Below are 15,656 nucleotides of genomic sequence, written 5' to 3' on the forward strand. Positions count from 1 at the left end.
AATTATTGAATTTACTTTTGGAGTTGTTTAAAGAAGTTGAACCGATGGCATAGCGTAGCACATCAATTTCTTATAAGTATGCATTTTTAGCCATTGGGTTTTAGGTAGAATGTGCCCCGGAAAGAAATATTCGGACTTTCAATTTTTTCCAATACTTTTCTGATCTACCGCCTTTTGGGACTCATTTTAAAGCTCTTGGAGTAAGAGGAATATTCACCTTAGATTTTTGAAATTCGAAAAGTTTATTTTTTTCCAGAGAGTTAACATAGGGAGGGAGGCCATTTTGAATAGCAAATATCGGGAAATCTTAGGTCATTTGTTTCTCCAGTGCCACAATTTGTGGCCCCGAGTTTTGTTGTGGATTTTGAAAGATAATGGTTGAAAGCTGCCTTGAGGCAAGTTTGAGCAAAAGTTTAAGTAATGTTACGAGGCGCATAGTACCTGAAAGTCGAAAACCATGTTGCTGGGAATAGCACTTCTTAATGTATGGTTGATTTCAAACCGTAAAGTAAGAAGATTTATATCATTTTCATGCAATTTCTTACAAATCAGCCGGAAAAGAGCAAAAAACCCCGAATGTCATTCTCAAATGCAATTTTTGGATGAAATCGTGACAGTCACACTTTGAAGGCTCTAACCACGACGTACAGCTGTACGATTAACGTACAGTAGACGCAAAAAGGACAAAATGTGACCGAAACTTTCAGGACAATTCAGGACATTTTCAGTGACGCACGCATACTCAGTAATAATCATCGAACATTCGCGATTAGTTATGTATTTGGTTTTCTGTTCAAAGTTGTTTTCAGAGAGAGAGAGAGAGAGAGAGAGAGAGAGAGAGAGAGAGAGAGAGAGAGAGAGAGAGAGAGAGAGAGAGAGAGAGAGAGAGAGAGAGAGAGAGAGAGATGTCTTTTCGGAGAATACCTTTGAGTATGTATTTGCCAAATCAATGCTTTTTTGTAATACAATCGCAATGGTTCTACTCCGGAATAAAAAGGATGCGATGCTTCTACAGACTCAGTACGCCCAAGAGATCACGGTACAAACAAACCCACATGTGCACTAACGCGTATAGAAATACACGTTCCTCTAAGCGCGTTTACACACGTGGGTTTGTTTGTACCGTGGTCCATTCGAATTCCGGGTTTGGCCTATTTAAAAATAATTAACGTCACGATCCCCTCTAATTCTTGACCCTAACCGCATACAAGAATACTTCCCTTAGCTAGACTTTCACGTATTTATTGGTTACCAGGACGGTTATACCCTTGATATTTACTACCCAGAAACTTCCAACTCACCAGTGGCTAGAGTTAGGGAGGGAGTTAGAGTGAGTGCCCTGTGGGTGAATGTCGGGGAAGGGGAAGGGGTAACTTTATCAGAGAGCCCTTTGAACTTAGTCAACAGAGTATCATCATCATCATCATCATCATCATCATCATCATCATCAACAGCAGCAACAAGGACAACGACATTTATTTTGTATGCCCCGTTTTTATTTCTTCGATTTAAAAAAAAATGTGGGTCAAAAATAAATTCCACTGTTTACATTCAGGTTATCGGACTAGCCACAAATCTTCATTGTCATGAAACAATATTTCATATTTGGAATGAAATCTAATGACGGAAGGATGTTGACAGAAACAACTAAACTGATTGTCCACGAAATGGAATATAAGAACATCTTGGAAACTCTCGAAAGTTTTCGGAAAATCGTACATATAGATTTACGATATTTCACGAACATGAGGCTACCCCTACTGGGTAACTTGCGAATAACTAACGTCAGCTGGTACGTGGAGAATCGCCGATGTGATTTTTATAAGGTGCAAACTGATGGACAGAGAACTTGATCACCTAGAAGGTGTGTGAAAAATGAATCAAATAATCTTTGTATAAAATTTCACAATGCTGTACAGTTGTGCAAAGGTCCGTCTGACGGACGTGAAACGGTGATCTGGTATCTCGGCAAGTGTTAGGTGATTTTCAACTGTTCCCTTTTTGATGCAAATCATCATAATACACATGAAACCAATGTAAAATACATCACACATCTGCGGCGAGATTAATGTCAAGTAACAAATACGATCGAATAAAATTTCAGATTGGCTAATCTCGCCTTTGCAGCAAAATGTGTTTGGAATGCAGTAATTTCACACCCTTTCTTGTAAATGGATTCAGAGTGAAGCATAATAATCTTTAAAATTTAAACTTTAGAATGCACTTGACAAAACCATTTTGATAAAGCACTTTGCTATCGCTAACTTCACGTACACCGTAAGTCAGGTGTCATGTTACAACGTTGCCTTATTCTTGACAACGAACTACATTATAGTCTAATTTAAATATATAAATTAAATGATCTTCTACGACATATTTAAATATGAAACAAGTATTTTGTGTTTGATGAGACTTATTCAATGGTCTACAGAGATGGGACTCGCGTATAGACAAGAACTGCGTTTTGATGAAGCTCTTTCACGCTGTTTTGTAGATTTTCAATATATGTCGTTTGTCTAAACTTATATAATCATCAACAGATGCGCAGATTTAGTAGAAACAGCCGAGACAGTCGCACTCCTCGATGAAATCGTATTCAAACGTCTTCGTGCTGCCGTCGTCACACAGGAGAGTTGCATTACGAGAGCTGGTCCTCGACACCTGGCAACACAGGCAAACCTTGATGAAACTAAATGATTGGAAAGAGTAGCGGGCGCTGCTGTCACATCGGCCCTCACAGTAAGACAACGCAACCGGTCCGTCGCTCCTGCAGCCGTCGAATTCGACGTCAATCATTTCGATGACGCTCTTGCAAGGGGTCTTTTCAAGGACTGTTGGAGGAAACGGAACGAAACGTGATGACAACATAAATGCTCGTGGCCAAAATAAACAACAGAAGCAACTTTGCAATAGCTTTGATGATAGAGGGCGCACTCTTCTCACGAGAGCGAAACGCAGAAACTATAGCCATGTCCTTCAGAAAGTTACGGCGTAACCACAGGATAAGGTACCAGTTTAATCTAGTTTTGTATGAGTTCTGTAATGTATGTCATCTCCTTAATTTAAGGGTTGATGCTTAACAAATCTTGACTCCAGTGATAAGAATAATGAACATGCAGAAGTTTCATGTTGCAAAAACAATTTGACGACTTACCGCAGTAGGGACAACAAGTGTCGTTCTTCAAGGTGTAAAACTGTAAGTTCGCAAAAAGGAAATGTACGATAAGTTATGTAAATGTTGGTTTTCTTTACTCGAAATCAAATTGCCACGTCCAGAAATACCCACGATATTATCACTGTAACCATCATCATCATCATCATCATCATCATCATCATCATCATCATCATCATTTGCGGGTGATCGCTATGGCAATAGCGTAAAAACTGGGAGTTACGCAAATCTTTGGCATGTAATTGAATTAACACGTGTCTATGTGAAGAAATGCTACCCCGGAACAGTAAAGTTTTGCCTACCGGTGCTGGGCAATCCGGGGGTGATATCGGCGGACATACAGTGTAGTACGGGTAAATTCGCGGGATTCCGTTCTGGTCTGCTTTGCATTCAATGTAGTCACATGGATTGGCCGGGTTTTCTGGAGTCCACGTGTCGCCCATCTGCAAAATAAGGAAGTAGACAAGTAGAAGATGAAGTTGTCCCCATCGAATGCATCGTCGGCACGCTAGGGTCCGTGACTTCGACAACAGGAAGATTTCGGGGAGTATCCAGCTGCCCCGACAAGAGACCTTGGCAAGCGAAGATGCATCGAATGTCGCCCTGCTTTCATCACGACATACAGCGGTGACAGTTTTCTTTCCCCATTCAGTAAAGTATGAGATCCGATTTTGGGGTTCTCATCGCATTGATTTTTTCTTACACACCACAATCCGGTTGCTGAGAGCGGACCACAAAAAGGTCAGTTTTCAAATGTCATTACCTCATGCTTCCCTTGATTGTCAATACACCATCGTGGACGGCATTTTCCGCAGCAGACGCCCTCTGCTGGTGGAACGTATTCCGATTCCTGTGTAGCAGGCAAAAACGTGAAGGTTAAAATCACTATGTCACTCACAAAATCTGAATACAGACCAATGAATAATTATTCATAATGGTATAACTTTCCTTTGAAACGTTACATACACCAGTCTTCCATTAGATACTCATCTCTCGTCATTTATTCGATCAGTTATCGCGGTAAACAGAAATGAATATTTGAATTACTAAAACGAGCTACATCTAGCACAATGCTACTCGCGCCAGAGAGACAAACTTTCCACGTTGTGACTGCGCATGTCTTTAACAGCAATATGTCTAGATATGGACGACTGCAATTGCCCTATACAGGAATAACCCGAGGGATTAACCAGAGAACGCTTACAATGCTGCAGTCTTCCTGACCCAGTATTTCACACTGCAAGAATTCACACTCCGTCGGGTAAAGGTCACTGCTGGGCGCCTTCTCCTCAGAGCAAGCACACACTTTGCAGGGATCCATGCCAACTAGGTCCGTTGAACCAGGCTATGCGGAAAGAGATTCGATGCAAATGTCATTTGATGAAAACGAATACCGCTAAGATTTCAAAAAGTTGGGATGATCGACGGAGGTCTAGAGACAAGCTTGATTGATGTACAAAGTTTAGTTTGATATCAAAAATAATTTCCAAACCCGGCAGGACGCTAAAATATATCTGACGGAACGGAAAACAGTCATTCTGGATTCATAGATTTTAACATCGATGACAAGGAAAGTGCAATAAAAGCGTCTATATATGAAAAGTGTTACCTGTACTTCGACCAGGGCAGTTCCATTGTTCCACAAACAAACATCTTTAGGAACTGAAAATAAAATTGTAAGGTTTCAGTATCCGTTCACAAAAGGTGATGAGACTATGGCATGGGTTTGGGTGTCGTTATCATAGTCGGGTTCAGTGTTCCATATTAAACATGGAACGCAATCACACAAGATGTAAGGATCAATCGTAAAAATTAAGAAATTATGATTCCATTATCTTTGTGACGCTTTTTAGTGTCAGTTTACTGGAATTCAGTTACCCGTATACAGAGACAATCACTGACTTTTCCTCGGTCGTCCCCTCCCCTCCCCCATACATCATACCGCTTTAACTGTATAGGTTTCTGAGTTACCCGGGCAAACATGGCTAACTTGGGTCTTTTACAAGAAATATAATTTCTTCCGAGATTTTTACCAAATATGGTGCATATTCGAATCTTTTACCGTATATTGTGAATATTCGAGTCATTTACCATATAAGGATGTATTCAAATTTCGATTGGCTGAGCAGCTTTGACTGAGACTGAAATGGCCAATAGCACAGTGATCAACTCACCACATTGATATCCATAGCAATCGCAACCTTCGTCAATTTTTCTCAGTTCGGCTTCGTAACCCTAGGTGCGAAAAGAAAATGATTCGTGTATGTTTGGCGAGTGATTATCTGTGAAATTTGTGTTGTCGAGAGAGTTTCCTAATAGCTTCATGCATAATATTTTTAGCTTTGGGTCGTTAAAAGTAATTGCGTACACGCTCATCAGCTTTCTTTAAACACAGACACTAGTATTAGAGTGGAAAATACTTGTAATAGTAATGAGTCGAAAACAGTACAAGCAACTTATAGATCTCTTTCGCATAACAGTTTAAACAATATTATATCAACGGCACAGAAATTCGGGTTGACATTGTTTGGAATATTGCCTTTTTCAAACACGCCTCTTAAATTTGCGCTCTGTTCGGGATACTTGCCAAGGCTCTGGCAAAAGATAGCAAATGATACTTACAAGCTCGCAAGCAATGGGCTCTACATCCGGGCACTTGCATACTGGGAGGTAAACGAAGAAGCAGTATGAATACAAGTCAATTCTGTATTTTCAATGAGATTTTGCAAACACTCTTATTGTTGCCGATGGTACATGTGTTTGCTTTGCTTTTTATGTCGTTCGACTGTTACAATTCTCCTTATATTTCCTCACTGTTTTGACTCCAGTTTCTTTTGTAAGTTGTTCGTTGGCGTCCTCTTTTTATGGTTTTTTTTGTGTGCTAAACTTCTTTTAAATTTTCTTTATCGTTATTGCCGGTACAGAAACTGTGGATTATATTCTGCCGCAACCGGGCCTAACTTTATTTAAATCATAAAATAAACTCTGTATAGAAACAATGAGCTTTCCAATTCACTTACCACAGTCGTACTCGGGGCAGCAAGCTTCCGACGATTCGGGCGTCTGTTGTTTTTCCAGGAAACCCGTACATGTCAACGAGTCCACGGGACAGTTAGCGCGATTACATACTGTGGATGAAAAGAAACAGTGTGGTTGGTTTCATTTTTAGTCAAATAAGACGTAAGAAGGAACATGGAGACTTACATTTTTTTATCAACAAATTTAGAGAAAAATAGAGGCGACAAAGAAGGAAAGAAGTGCACAGACGAATAGGATATTTAGGACATGATTTAACCTACAGAGGAATACTTCTTTGTGGCCCCGAGCAAAAAACTCCCACAGTCAGAAGAGGTATTAATACTGAAAGTCGTTGGTACAGAAACTAAAGAAAACGGCCTTATACAGAGAGAGAGAGAGAGAGAGAGAGAGAGAGAGAGAGAGAGAGAGAGAGAGAGAGAGAGAGGAGAGAGAGAGAGAGAGAGAGAGAGAGAGAGAGAGAGAGAGAGAGAGAGATGGATGAAGTCAAACTTACCACACCTATAGGATTCGCAGCAATCATCTTCATTCTCTCTGTACGTTTCAATGGTTTCATATGGTGAACATGTTGGAATAGCAGGCGTTGCGCACGGTAGACACTCTGAAACAGATCATCATCATCATCATCATCATCATCATCATCATCATCATCATCGTCATCGTCAAAGACTATTTACAAGATACTAAACTAAATAACGGGGACCGGCACTTGCCGTTGTTCTGAATATTATTCGTGAATAAACACTTCGTAGTGTGATGTTGGTGTCACACCGAGAGATCAGAATGCATGCCATGAGTTGCAAGTTTAACTTCATGTTATAATCGGACAAGTCTATTTTCAGTTCAATGCTTGTCTCAAACCCTGATGTTGAGTACTAATTAGGATTATCATTCTGATTTGGAAAAATCATCCACACTCGTGTCTGTTTTGTCAAAGTGTGAGTACAGGTACTTACCGCATTCCTGTCTTCTGCAACACTCATTGATGGTGATATTTACAATGACTTGGCCTTTATTACATTCTGGCGAAGGTTGACGCGCCTCTTCTGGGCACAGATCAATGTCGCACACTAAAATGTTGTAATTAAAGGAAAGGATTAATTTGAATATATTGGCTGGATATGTTTAATCTGAATATATTGGCCTGATATGTTTAAATGGAAATCTTTTCAGAATTGATATGGATTTTGGCATATCCATTTCTCTGTTTGACGATTTAAAAATCGTTTTTGTTAGAATCCACTTCGTCTCCGAAACGAGAAACGCGCAACATGTCCTTGAGCAAATTTGACAGCGATTATGGTGCGAGAACCTACGGCACTTTGATGTATTAGATAACAAATTATCTTACTCTGAAGTTTTCTAGATGATATCCTCTTACGTACGATTTCACATGTTTGGGCAGCATGGACAAGTGGGTTTATCCAAACTCTCTACTACTTACCACATTGGTCGAAAGGGCAGCAGGCGCCCTCTGGAAGCGTAGACTCCAATCTCTTAAAATCTGCACAAGATGGAGGCGCTGGACAGGCAATCTCTGTACAAAAAATGAAGCCGCCGGCCAAACACGTGCAACTGACGCACGGATCCGATATCCACGTCTCATTTGTCTGTAAGAACAATAATTCGGTTGCGTTGAAACGCATCTCTCGCTCAGAAAGTGTAAGACTCGATCATTTTATCGTTTGACCTGCAAGAGTTTCTACCAAACTATTAGCATGTACATCATGTTATTACCTTAAATAGTATTGAGTTTGATCTTAAGGATAACAGTACTGTAACGCGTCGTCATCCTTGGGTAGTGGGAATCTCTATCACAGAATTGGCTATCGGGCGAATGCCACTTCTGAAATCGTTTTGGCATATATTTCCATAGATAATATGATACTATGAACAACATAAAATCGGGTCTAACCACACAGAGTGCTTGAAAAGCAAATTTGCTGAAATGAACTTGTGATGCCTTACCCGTCGCCTTGTACCATCCACCTCTATGCAACGATCTGGAAATAATATGACAGCATTTAGAATGAGTGACGAGTACATGACAAAGAAGGAAGACGGAAAGAATTTAAAATAGTGTCATCTTTTGGTCTTGTTTGGTCCAGCAAAGATGATTCAAAACTTAAAAATGTCTGTCAGTCTGTGTGTCGCTCTGTCGCCTCAAAGCTAAATTTGCCTTTCATTCTGCCCGTCTAGATGGCTAGCTTGTAAACTTTGTCTTCCAATCTGTCTTAATGATTTATTATTTCTTAAAATATTCGATATCCCTCTGCCAGGCTCAATTCTACCGCGCTCATGTTCCAGTACAGTCCATTCGCCATTAAATTTTGTGCTTGAAAATATGATGGTCAACTAGTGACTTGGAATTGCTCGTTGCGCGCTCGATACACATATTCATTTAGATTAGCGTGTAGCTAAACACCACAAACTTGACACACCGGTCTAGAAACTGCCTAAATCACAAGACCCTATACGAAGATGGTGACAGCCAGATGCCTACGTACCGCAAGATTCAACACAGTTTCCGAATTCATCTTCTATGGTGCCGACTGGACAGAAGCAGCCCTCCAGGTCAGGCCCAAGGCATTTGCTGTCCTCTGGTTTATTCAGCGTTGCACACGTTTCGCGACATGGACGATGGCAAGCTTCGTATACCTTCCCTTCAGGGCACTGGACGGCTACGAAAAACAATTGATTGTTAAAGGTTTACAGTCACCTGTAATCTAAATATGGCCATATATGGTCAAAGGGGCGTTCCTTGGTATTCAAAATGACCATTTGAGGGCGCTGTTTTTAAAAGCGGCCACCGCTTAAAATCTATGATTGGCTATGTTTTCTCTTTCCATGGTAACTGTGGCAACATTGGAACAGGTGACAGTTATCTTTAAAAGATTATTCGGAGCTCCTTGATCGTTTGATGTAAAAATACTTTCTTATAGATTATCGTCAAAACTTAATAAAGATAATGTACGCTTGAAAGGTGCAAATATAACTCGTCGAATATAACAGACATTGCAATATAACAGGCTTTGCTTTGTCAGGGCTATAATTAAATGCTTTACTTGTTTTTCCTTTCGTATACACAAATTTTAGTTTTAGCGTACGAAGGTATGTCGTCAAGTTAAGATGAAAAAGTTAAAACAATCAAAGACACTAACAAAAGCTACAAGTCACTCCGACACGCTGGCATTAGCGAAAACATATTTTCGCTTTTCAGTTGTAATAAACCACGGTCCCTCCACAAACGTGAATAAGCTGAGACTTACTGCAATTAAGTTCTTCTCGCCAGTCAAGACACATATCAACCTTGGAGCACTCATTTGCATACGACGCCAGCACGTCACAGTGATCCGTCTTGCAAGTCCTGTCTAATAGACATGCGCGGTAGAACGTGTGCGGATCCACCAGAATATTACATTCTTCGAAGACTCCTTCATACAGCGACGTCCTGCACTCTTCCTCAACACTGGGAGGGGGCGTCACGTCACGGCGGCTAGGTACGCTCGAGATCAGGCAGGTTCCGTTCTCAACCCGTTCCCAGCTCTTGGCGAACTCCACATCGTCGTCCGTTATCGAGCCGTCAGGTTTCCTGTGGTCGTCGGACGTATCGTGGTTGCATGGCCCTGCAATGAATATGATTTATTTGAATTTCGATACTATAGATAAAAATCATGATTCGTATTAAGTTAAAACCATGCATGTCTTTTTCCGTCTGGGAAAAAGTAAGTACACTGGTCTATAAGCCTAAACCAAGAAATTCTCCCTCAATTGTTGAGTACCCCAACAAAAGATTATTAACCCTTTGAGTGCTGTAATTTTCCCACCAAAATTTAAATACAACATTTTACCAATTTTTATGAATTTTTCCATAATTCCTTTGCCCATTTTGGATCAAATGGACAGCACTTTCCATAGACTCCAGTTTTTGGTCAAAATTTGATAAAAATCCGAAAAAAAATGTTTGGAAGTGAAAAAAGTATTTGGGTTACCTTTTCATAAAGTAACAAAATTTGACTTTAGCACTCAAAGGGTTAATTCTACACATTATTACTGATAGCAGTTTTGAATACATAAATTCAGTTACCACAAGACATCTACCCCTGTAAAGATGCAAAACCCACAATAATAATTATAAGTTTAGGATGCAAAACCCCCAATAATATAAACTAAACTTAATACAATCGAGGCACCAATGAGACATGCCTCTCGAGTGAGTCCAGAGTAAAGTGAACGAAACTTTAGCCGCCTTCATACTGAAAGAAATATTGCTGTTAGTACTGGAGTTCTGTGATTGAAGTGAAAAAGTTAGAAATCTGCGGCAGTAACGCAAGAGTGTATTTCTTATTCCATCCATCATCCAACAGGCGAATGCCCAGTGACAGGGTGAGGTATCTACTTCCCATTACCCAGTGAAGAAATGTTGATTAATAGAATAGTCGACTTATCTTCCTTATGGCAATAATTTGATTGGCATCCGACGCCCTTGACAAGTGAGTCACAGAAAGATACACCAATATTCATGATGTTTCATTATTATACGGCGTGGCGTAAGCCCAGTCATCTGCCGCAGTCTAGGTAGAACATTTGTTGAAGAAAATGTATCCGTTCGGAAGACAGTCCATAATATGACTGAAATCACTTGATTGTAAAACAGGAGAAAAAATAACTCACTCACCACAAAGCCCTTCTGTTTTATTGAAGTATATACTTTCGGGAATAGTGACACTCCAACCCCCGTATTGATCGTAGAAGGCGACTTCCACTTTGATTTCAGGGATATTTAGATACACAACCCAGCTATTGCATGGTCTCATCACGTGTATTCCATCGATTTCAAAATCTACTGAGATTCGCTTCTCTTCCCCATTCACATAAACCTGGATTGAACAATAGCAGTTATTGATTACGTCGGTGTAAAAAAACCTTCCGAAATAACAGGTATTCACTCACTTTCATAGATACATATCAAATGCATGAATGCATACATACATACATACATACATACATACATACATACATACATACATACAAACATACATACATACATACATACACACACACACACACCACACACACATACATACATACATACATACATACATACATACATACATACATACATACATACATACATACATACATACATACATACATACATAACACTTACGCACTCGCACATGCACGAACTCACGCGTGCAGGCGCGCACACCAGATGATAGCTCCTTACCTTCGGTCCGTTCGAGAGAACCACAGTATTTCCTTCGTAAACTACCGTGACGCCAACAATCCCCTTGCATTTTTGGGGGTCAACGATTTCACCGTCACACTCGACGTTTTCAAGGTAAATTTCGAACTGTGGGCTTGGTGGCAAGCTACGGGACAACAGGTAGGAGCAGTTGCCCTGGAATGGCGTGTACGCACCGTCATAGCTGTTGTAGTGAATTCCGCCATAACCATTGCAGTAACCTAGGATGGAGAGAAGTAAACGGTACTTAGGTGGTTTAATTATCCACGTCACATGGAAATGAATGCTGGAGTGCATATGGTGTCACGATTTTATTGGTACGTCATGAAGTTTTCGTTGAGACCTATGATAGAATATTTAACATTCTGTTGGTCTTATTTGATTGTTCAGCAATGCTTTCTACTCCAAGTAGCAACATACCATTTCATACTCTTTGCACCTTCAATAATATCACAAAAGTATTGCAATTAAAAAGGACGAGTCTGTTGCGGTAAGGAATAAACTTCTCATCTATAAGGAAGGACGTTGGAAAAATGGGTAGGGACAAAATCAAAGCGTTGGTTCAATGAAATTATGTCATCGTTCGAATTCTTACTTGCAAATCCGAGTCATATGCCCCCTTACGATCTTACAAACCGTCCAACATAAGCGAACATAAATTTATTTTCTCTACTCTTTAACAATGTTACGTACGAATACTATGACACGAATATTTGGACTGTTGAATAGAAGGCCTCTGCATTTACACGAATCCCCGTTCTTCACAATCCTGTCACGGTGCCCTTTTAAGATGAACATATCAACAGCGTCCATAATATCTCAATATGATCAGATAAACATAAAACACCTTCTTGTGGTTAGTGTATGCATGCATTTACTTGTAACTGTTATTTCATAGCTATTTAGAGTAATGGACTTTTCATCTGGATTGAGTTGACAATATTACATGAAACTTCATTTTCGGCCTGATATGCAAAGTTTGGATCCATGGGTAATGTATGTAATTTGAACTAAAGCCAACAAGTGAAACCACTTACAATCTTTGCAGTCATCTGGTTTGACACAGGTATCGCCTCTCCTCACAAGACCTGGAGTACAGCCACATCCAGGGGCACAGCCCGTCGGACAAAGTTGGAATGGCGCCCCTTCCTCGGTGCAAGTCCACTCGCAAGTGCTCAGGCACTCATACCACACCATGGGCAAGGTACAGACATCGTCGACGGCTGCAAAGAGAGAAGAAAGAGGATAGTGACTAAAGATAGTCATTCAAAGGAGAGGACTACAAGGCGCCTACTATATTCCGCAGGGTAAATCTTTGGCCTGCTAACTTAAGGTTGACAAGTGACAAGCAGATTGTAAAATACACCTTTAGAACCTGATATCGAGATTAGTAAAATATTGGTTAAACATTAGGCTAAAGAAAAATATTAGGAATCCTACATGGATTGTTACCTTCAAGTCGTATCTAATAGCTTGACATTACTTGAAATTAACAGAGTTATTCTTCATATAAACACTATTTCCGAAATTTGAAAGGGCCATTCATTATATATATATATATATATATATATATATATATATATATATATATATATATATATATATATATATATATATATATTGTTACATATATATATATATATATATATATATATATATATATATATATTGTTACATACATACATACATACATATATACATACTACAAGTATAGTTTGAAGCTGCAACGATAAACGTATACCGATGAAAGACTACGATGAAATATGTAATTTGGACTACTCACGACAAAGTTGAGGTGATCTCCAATCCAAAATCTTGTGGCCATCACTATTGGCACACTCCGTCGAGTATACTGTGAGAATATCACACACACACCCGTCATCAGATTCGTCAGTAGTTCTGTTCATCAGGCAGTCACAGACCATTTGCTCGCACAGTTCTTCGTAGAAGCTGACGTCAACGAATTCATGACACGGTTCGAACAGCGGCGATCTTCAAATTGAAACGGGAAAATTTACTTTTGATGAGCAAGACTGGTTTGATTAGACAACTAAGAAGCTCGTATTTAATCAGTTTACATCATGATTTCAAGGAGTGCAAAATGAATCGATCGAGATCCTTTAAAGGGACAAAGTCGGCCATTTTTCATGAATTTCATTTGATACGAGATACTTATATTGTTTGACATGTTGAAAGATACTGAATGAATGGGTGACCATGCATATATTCGACCCCGATTTTATACACGATACATGAAACCATCGTGAAAATGAATTAATGGTCATGACCATTAATTCATTTTTGCGATGATTTCATTTAATTTGTCTAAAACCAAGGTCGAATACATGCATGATCACCCATTCATTATCTTTCAACATGTCAAACAATATAAGTAGTATCTTGCATCAAACAAAATTCATGAAAAATAGCCGACTTTGTCCCTTTAAGGTAGTATGCGCCTCGAAAGTGAAAGACTTAAACATTTGTAAACTTTTGCTCAAACTTTCCCTAAGGAATCTTTCAACCATTCCCTTCAAAATCAAGAATAAAAATCGGGGGTCAAAGTGCAAATTTTGACACGAGAGAAACAAATAACCAAAGATTTACCAATATTTAAATTTCAAAATGGCTGCCATCCCTGTGTTAACTCACGGAGAAAAAATACAATTTTCGACTTTCGAAAAAATAATTCAGTGAAGAATTCTCTTATACCAAAAGCTTCAAAATGAACCCCCGCAAGTGGTATATCAGAAAAGAATCGTAAAAGTTTGAGGGTCCGAATATGTGTCCCCGAGGAGCGTACTACCTTAATCAATATTGTGTACTGCTGTCTGTGCTATCTTTCTCCTTCTTTAGATACACTACTATTTGTGTAGATAAACCTTTAGCGAGTCGTACCTCAAGATTTCACACTTGGTTCGGGCAATGTCGGCAAGGTCAGGATGTTTTACTAAACATTTCTCCGGTGGCGCTGGACAAGAATCCCGTGTACCCCAGCTATCACCGAACTCCATGACGTCACTGACCACTCGTCCATCCGGGATGGCGAAGTCGTCGGTGTCGTTGTTGTTCGGCATGCCGCACAAACCACTGACGTCATCGTACAGCGTGTATTCTAAGATGATACGAGCTTCGTAGAAGCTTGACCAAACTATAGTCATTCCCATGGAAGATCGCAGTATCGTCTCTTCGCCAGCCTTGACAACCGTCACACCAATGCCCGACGAAAGAGTTTTGCTTAGAGCTGACATCTGGGAAAGTGTGACTGTTTGTCCATTTACATGAAGACCCGAGTTGTCAATCACAACACTTTTATCACCAACACCAAAAAAGATATGCCTCGTACATGTAACCTTATCCCTCTCCTGTGCGCTAGTTTGACAGTCGGTCAAAACTACAAATAGAAAAAAGGGGTAATATTAAAATAATACATTAGTACCAATTTTTTGAGCGTTAAATATTTTATGCAAACAAATGTATTAGCCCACCTGAAAGACGTTTCGTTTATACAGGGTCATTAACGTCCAACGCAAGTAATATGATTATTAACATATTTTTGAGAGGGTAAAATTGTAATGGAAGAAATCAACGACATATCCGCCAGATTGCCTATCCCCTTTCTTATTTTGGCATCAGCAAACAGTTTTGGCACTTAATAATATATAGGTTTCAAATACGAAAACTTACGTTTCACTTCGAAACTGACATCTGACTCGTCGAGGTTTTTGACCAGGACGTGATCACATACTTGGTAAGTGTAGTTGCGTCCGTCGAACATAACAACGTTATCTTTGAAGATTTTGCAAGTCTTTTGACAGTTGGACGAGTCGCACATAACAGTATCTTCGTCGAGGCAAAGGCACTTATTACAGCCGTCATTGTAAAATTCACCGATTAGTACAAAATTGTTGTTGGTGTCGAAACAACCTGTGGGAATAAATTACCATGTGAGCGAACTTTACATTGAAGAAATATACGTCAGAAATCATCCGTAAAGAAACGGTACCTTTTCGAGTATATATTGTTTAATAGAATTACATGAGCCCAACAAAACGACCACCACGAGTTGCAGAAGCACTAAAGTAAGACGGGAAACTGACAAAAAATATTTACCACCTTTTGTAATAAATTGTGTGATTTATTTTTAATCGATTTGAAAGATCTTTAGGGGATTTGTAATTAACACTCTGCTTACAAACA

The 15,656-nt window shown here is 39.6% G+C and overlaps 1 protein-coding gene across 1 annotated transcript in view; it reads right to left on the bottom strand.

Annotated features, from left to right (window-relative positions):
• Positions 1-1,474: 1,474 nt before the first annotated feature.
• Positions 1,475-15,656, bottom strand: part of LOC139117645 (mucin-2-like) — a 30,119-nt gene continuing 15,937 nt past the window's right edge. The window contains exons 13-33 of the mRNA XM_070680886.1: positions 15,144-15,383; positions 14,355-14,850; positions 13,240-13,448; positions 12,494-12,679; positions 11,439-11,677; positions 10,887-11,088; positions 9,478-9,834; positions 8,716-8,889; positions 8,177-8,211; positions 7,653-7,818; positions 7,165-7,278; positions 6,705-6,809; positions 6,193-6,300; positions 5,795-5,835; positions 5,347-5,407; positions 4,782-4,834; positions 4,377-4,517; positions 3,936-4,022; positions 3,475-3,615; positions 3,155-3,194; positions 1,475-2,831 (exon numbers count right to left, since the gene is read on the bottom strand). Of these exons, the coding sequence (XP_070536987.1) occupies positions 2,551-2,831; positions 3,155-3,194; positions 3,475-3,615; positions 3,936-4,022; positions 4,377-4,517; positions 4,782-4,834; positions 5,347-5,407; positions 5,795-5,835; positions 6,193-6,300; positions 6,705-6,809; positions 7,165-7,278; positions 7,653-7,818; positions 8,177-8,211; positions 8,716-8,889; positions 9,478-9,834; positions 10,887-11,088; positions 11,439-11,677; positions 12,494-12,679; positions 13,240-13,448; positions 14,355-14,850; positions 15,144-15,383 (3,476 nt within the window). The 3' untranslated portion in view covers positions 1,475-2,550. The remainder of the gene's footprint in view (positions 2,832-3,154; positions 3,195-3,474; positions 3,616-3,935; positions 4,023-4,376; positions 4,518-4,781; positions 4,835-5,346; positions 5,408-5,794; positions 5,836-6,192; positions 6,301-6,704; positions 6,810-7,164; positions 7,279-7,652; positions 7,819-8,176; positions 8,212-8,715; positions 8,890-9,477; positions 9,835-10,886; positions 11,089-11,438; positions 11,678-12,493; positions 12,680-13,239; positions 13,449-14,354; positions 14,851-15,143; positions 15,384-15,656) is intronic.

Source organism: Ptychodera flava, chromosome 18 (genome assembly GCF_041260155.1).
Source record: "Ptychodera flava strain L36383 chromosome 18, AS_Pfla_20210202, whole genome shotgun sequence".
NCBI classification, from domain to species: domain Eukaryota; kingdom Metazoa; phylum Hemichordata; class Enteropneusta; family Ptychoderidae; genus Ptychodera; species Ptychodera flava.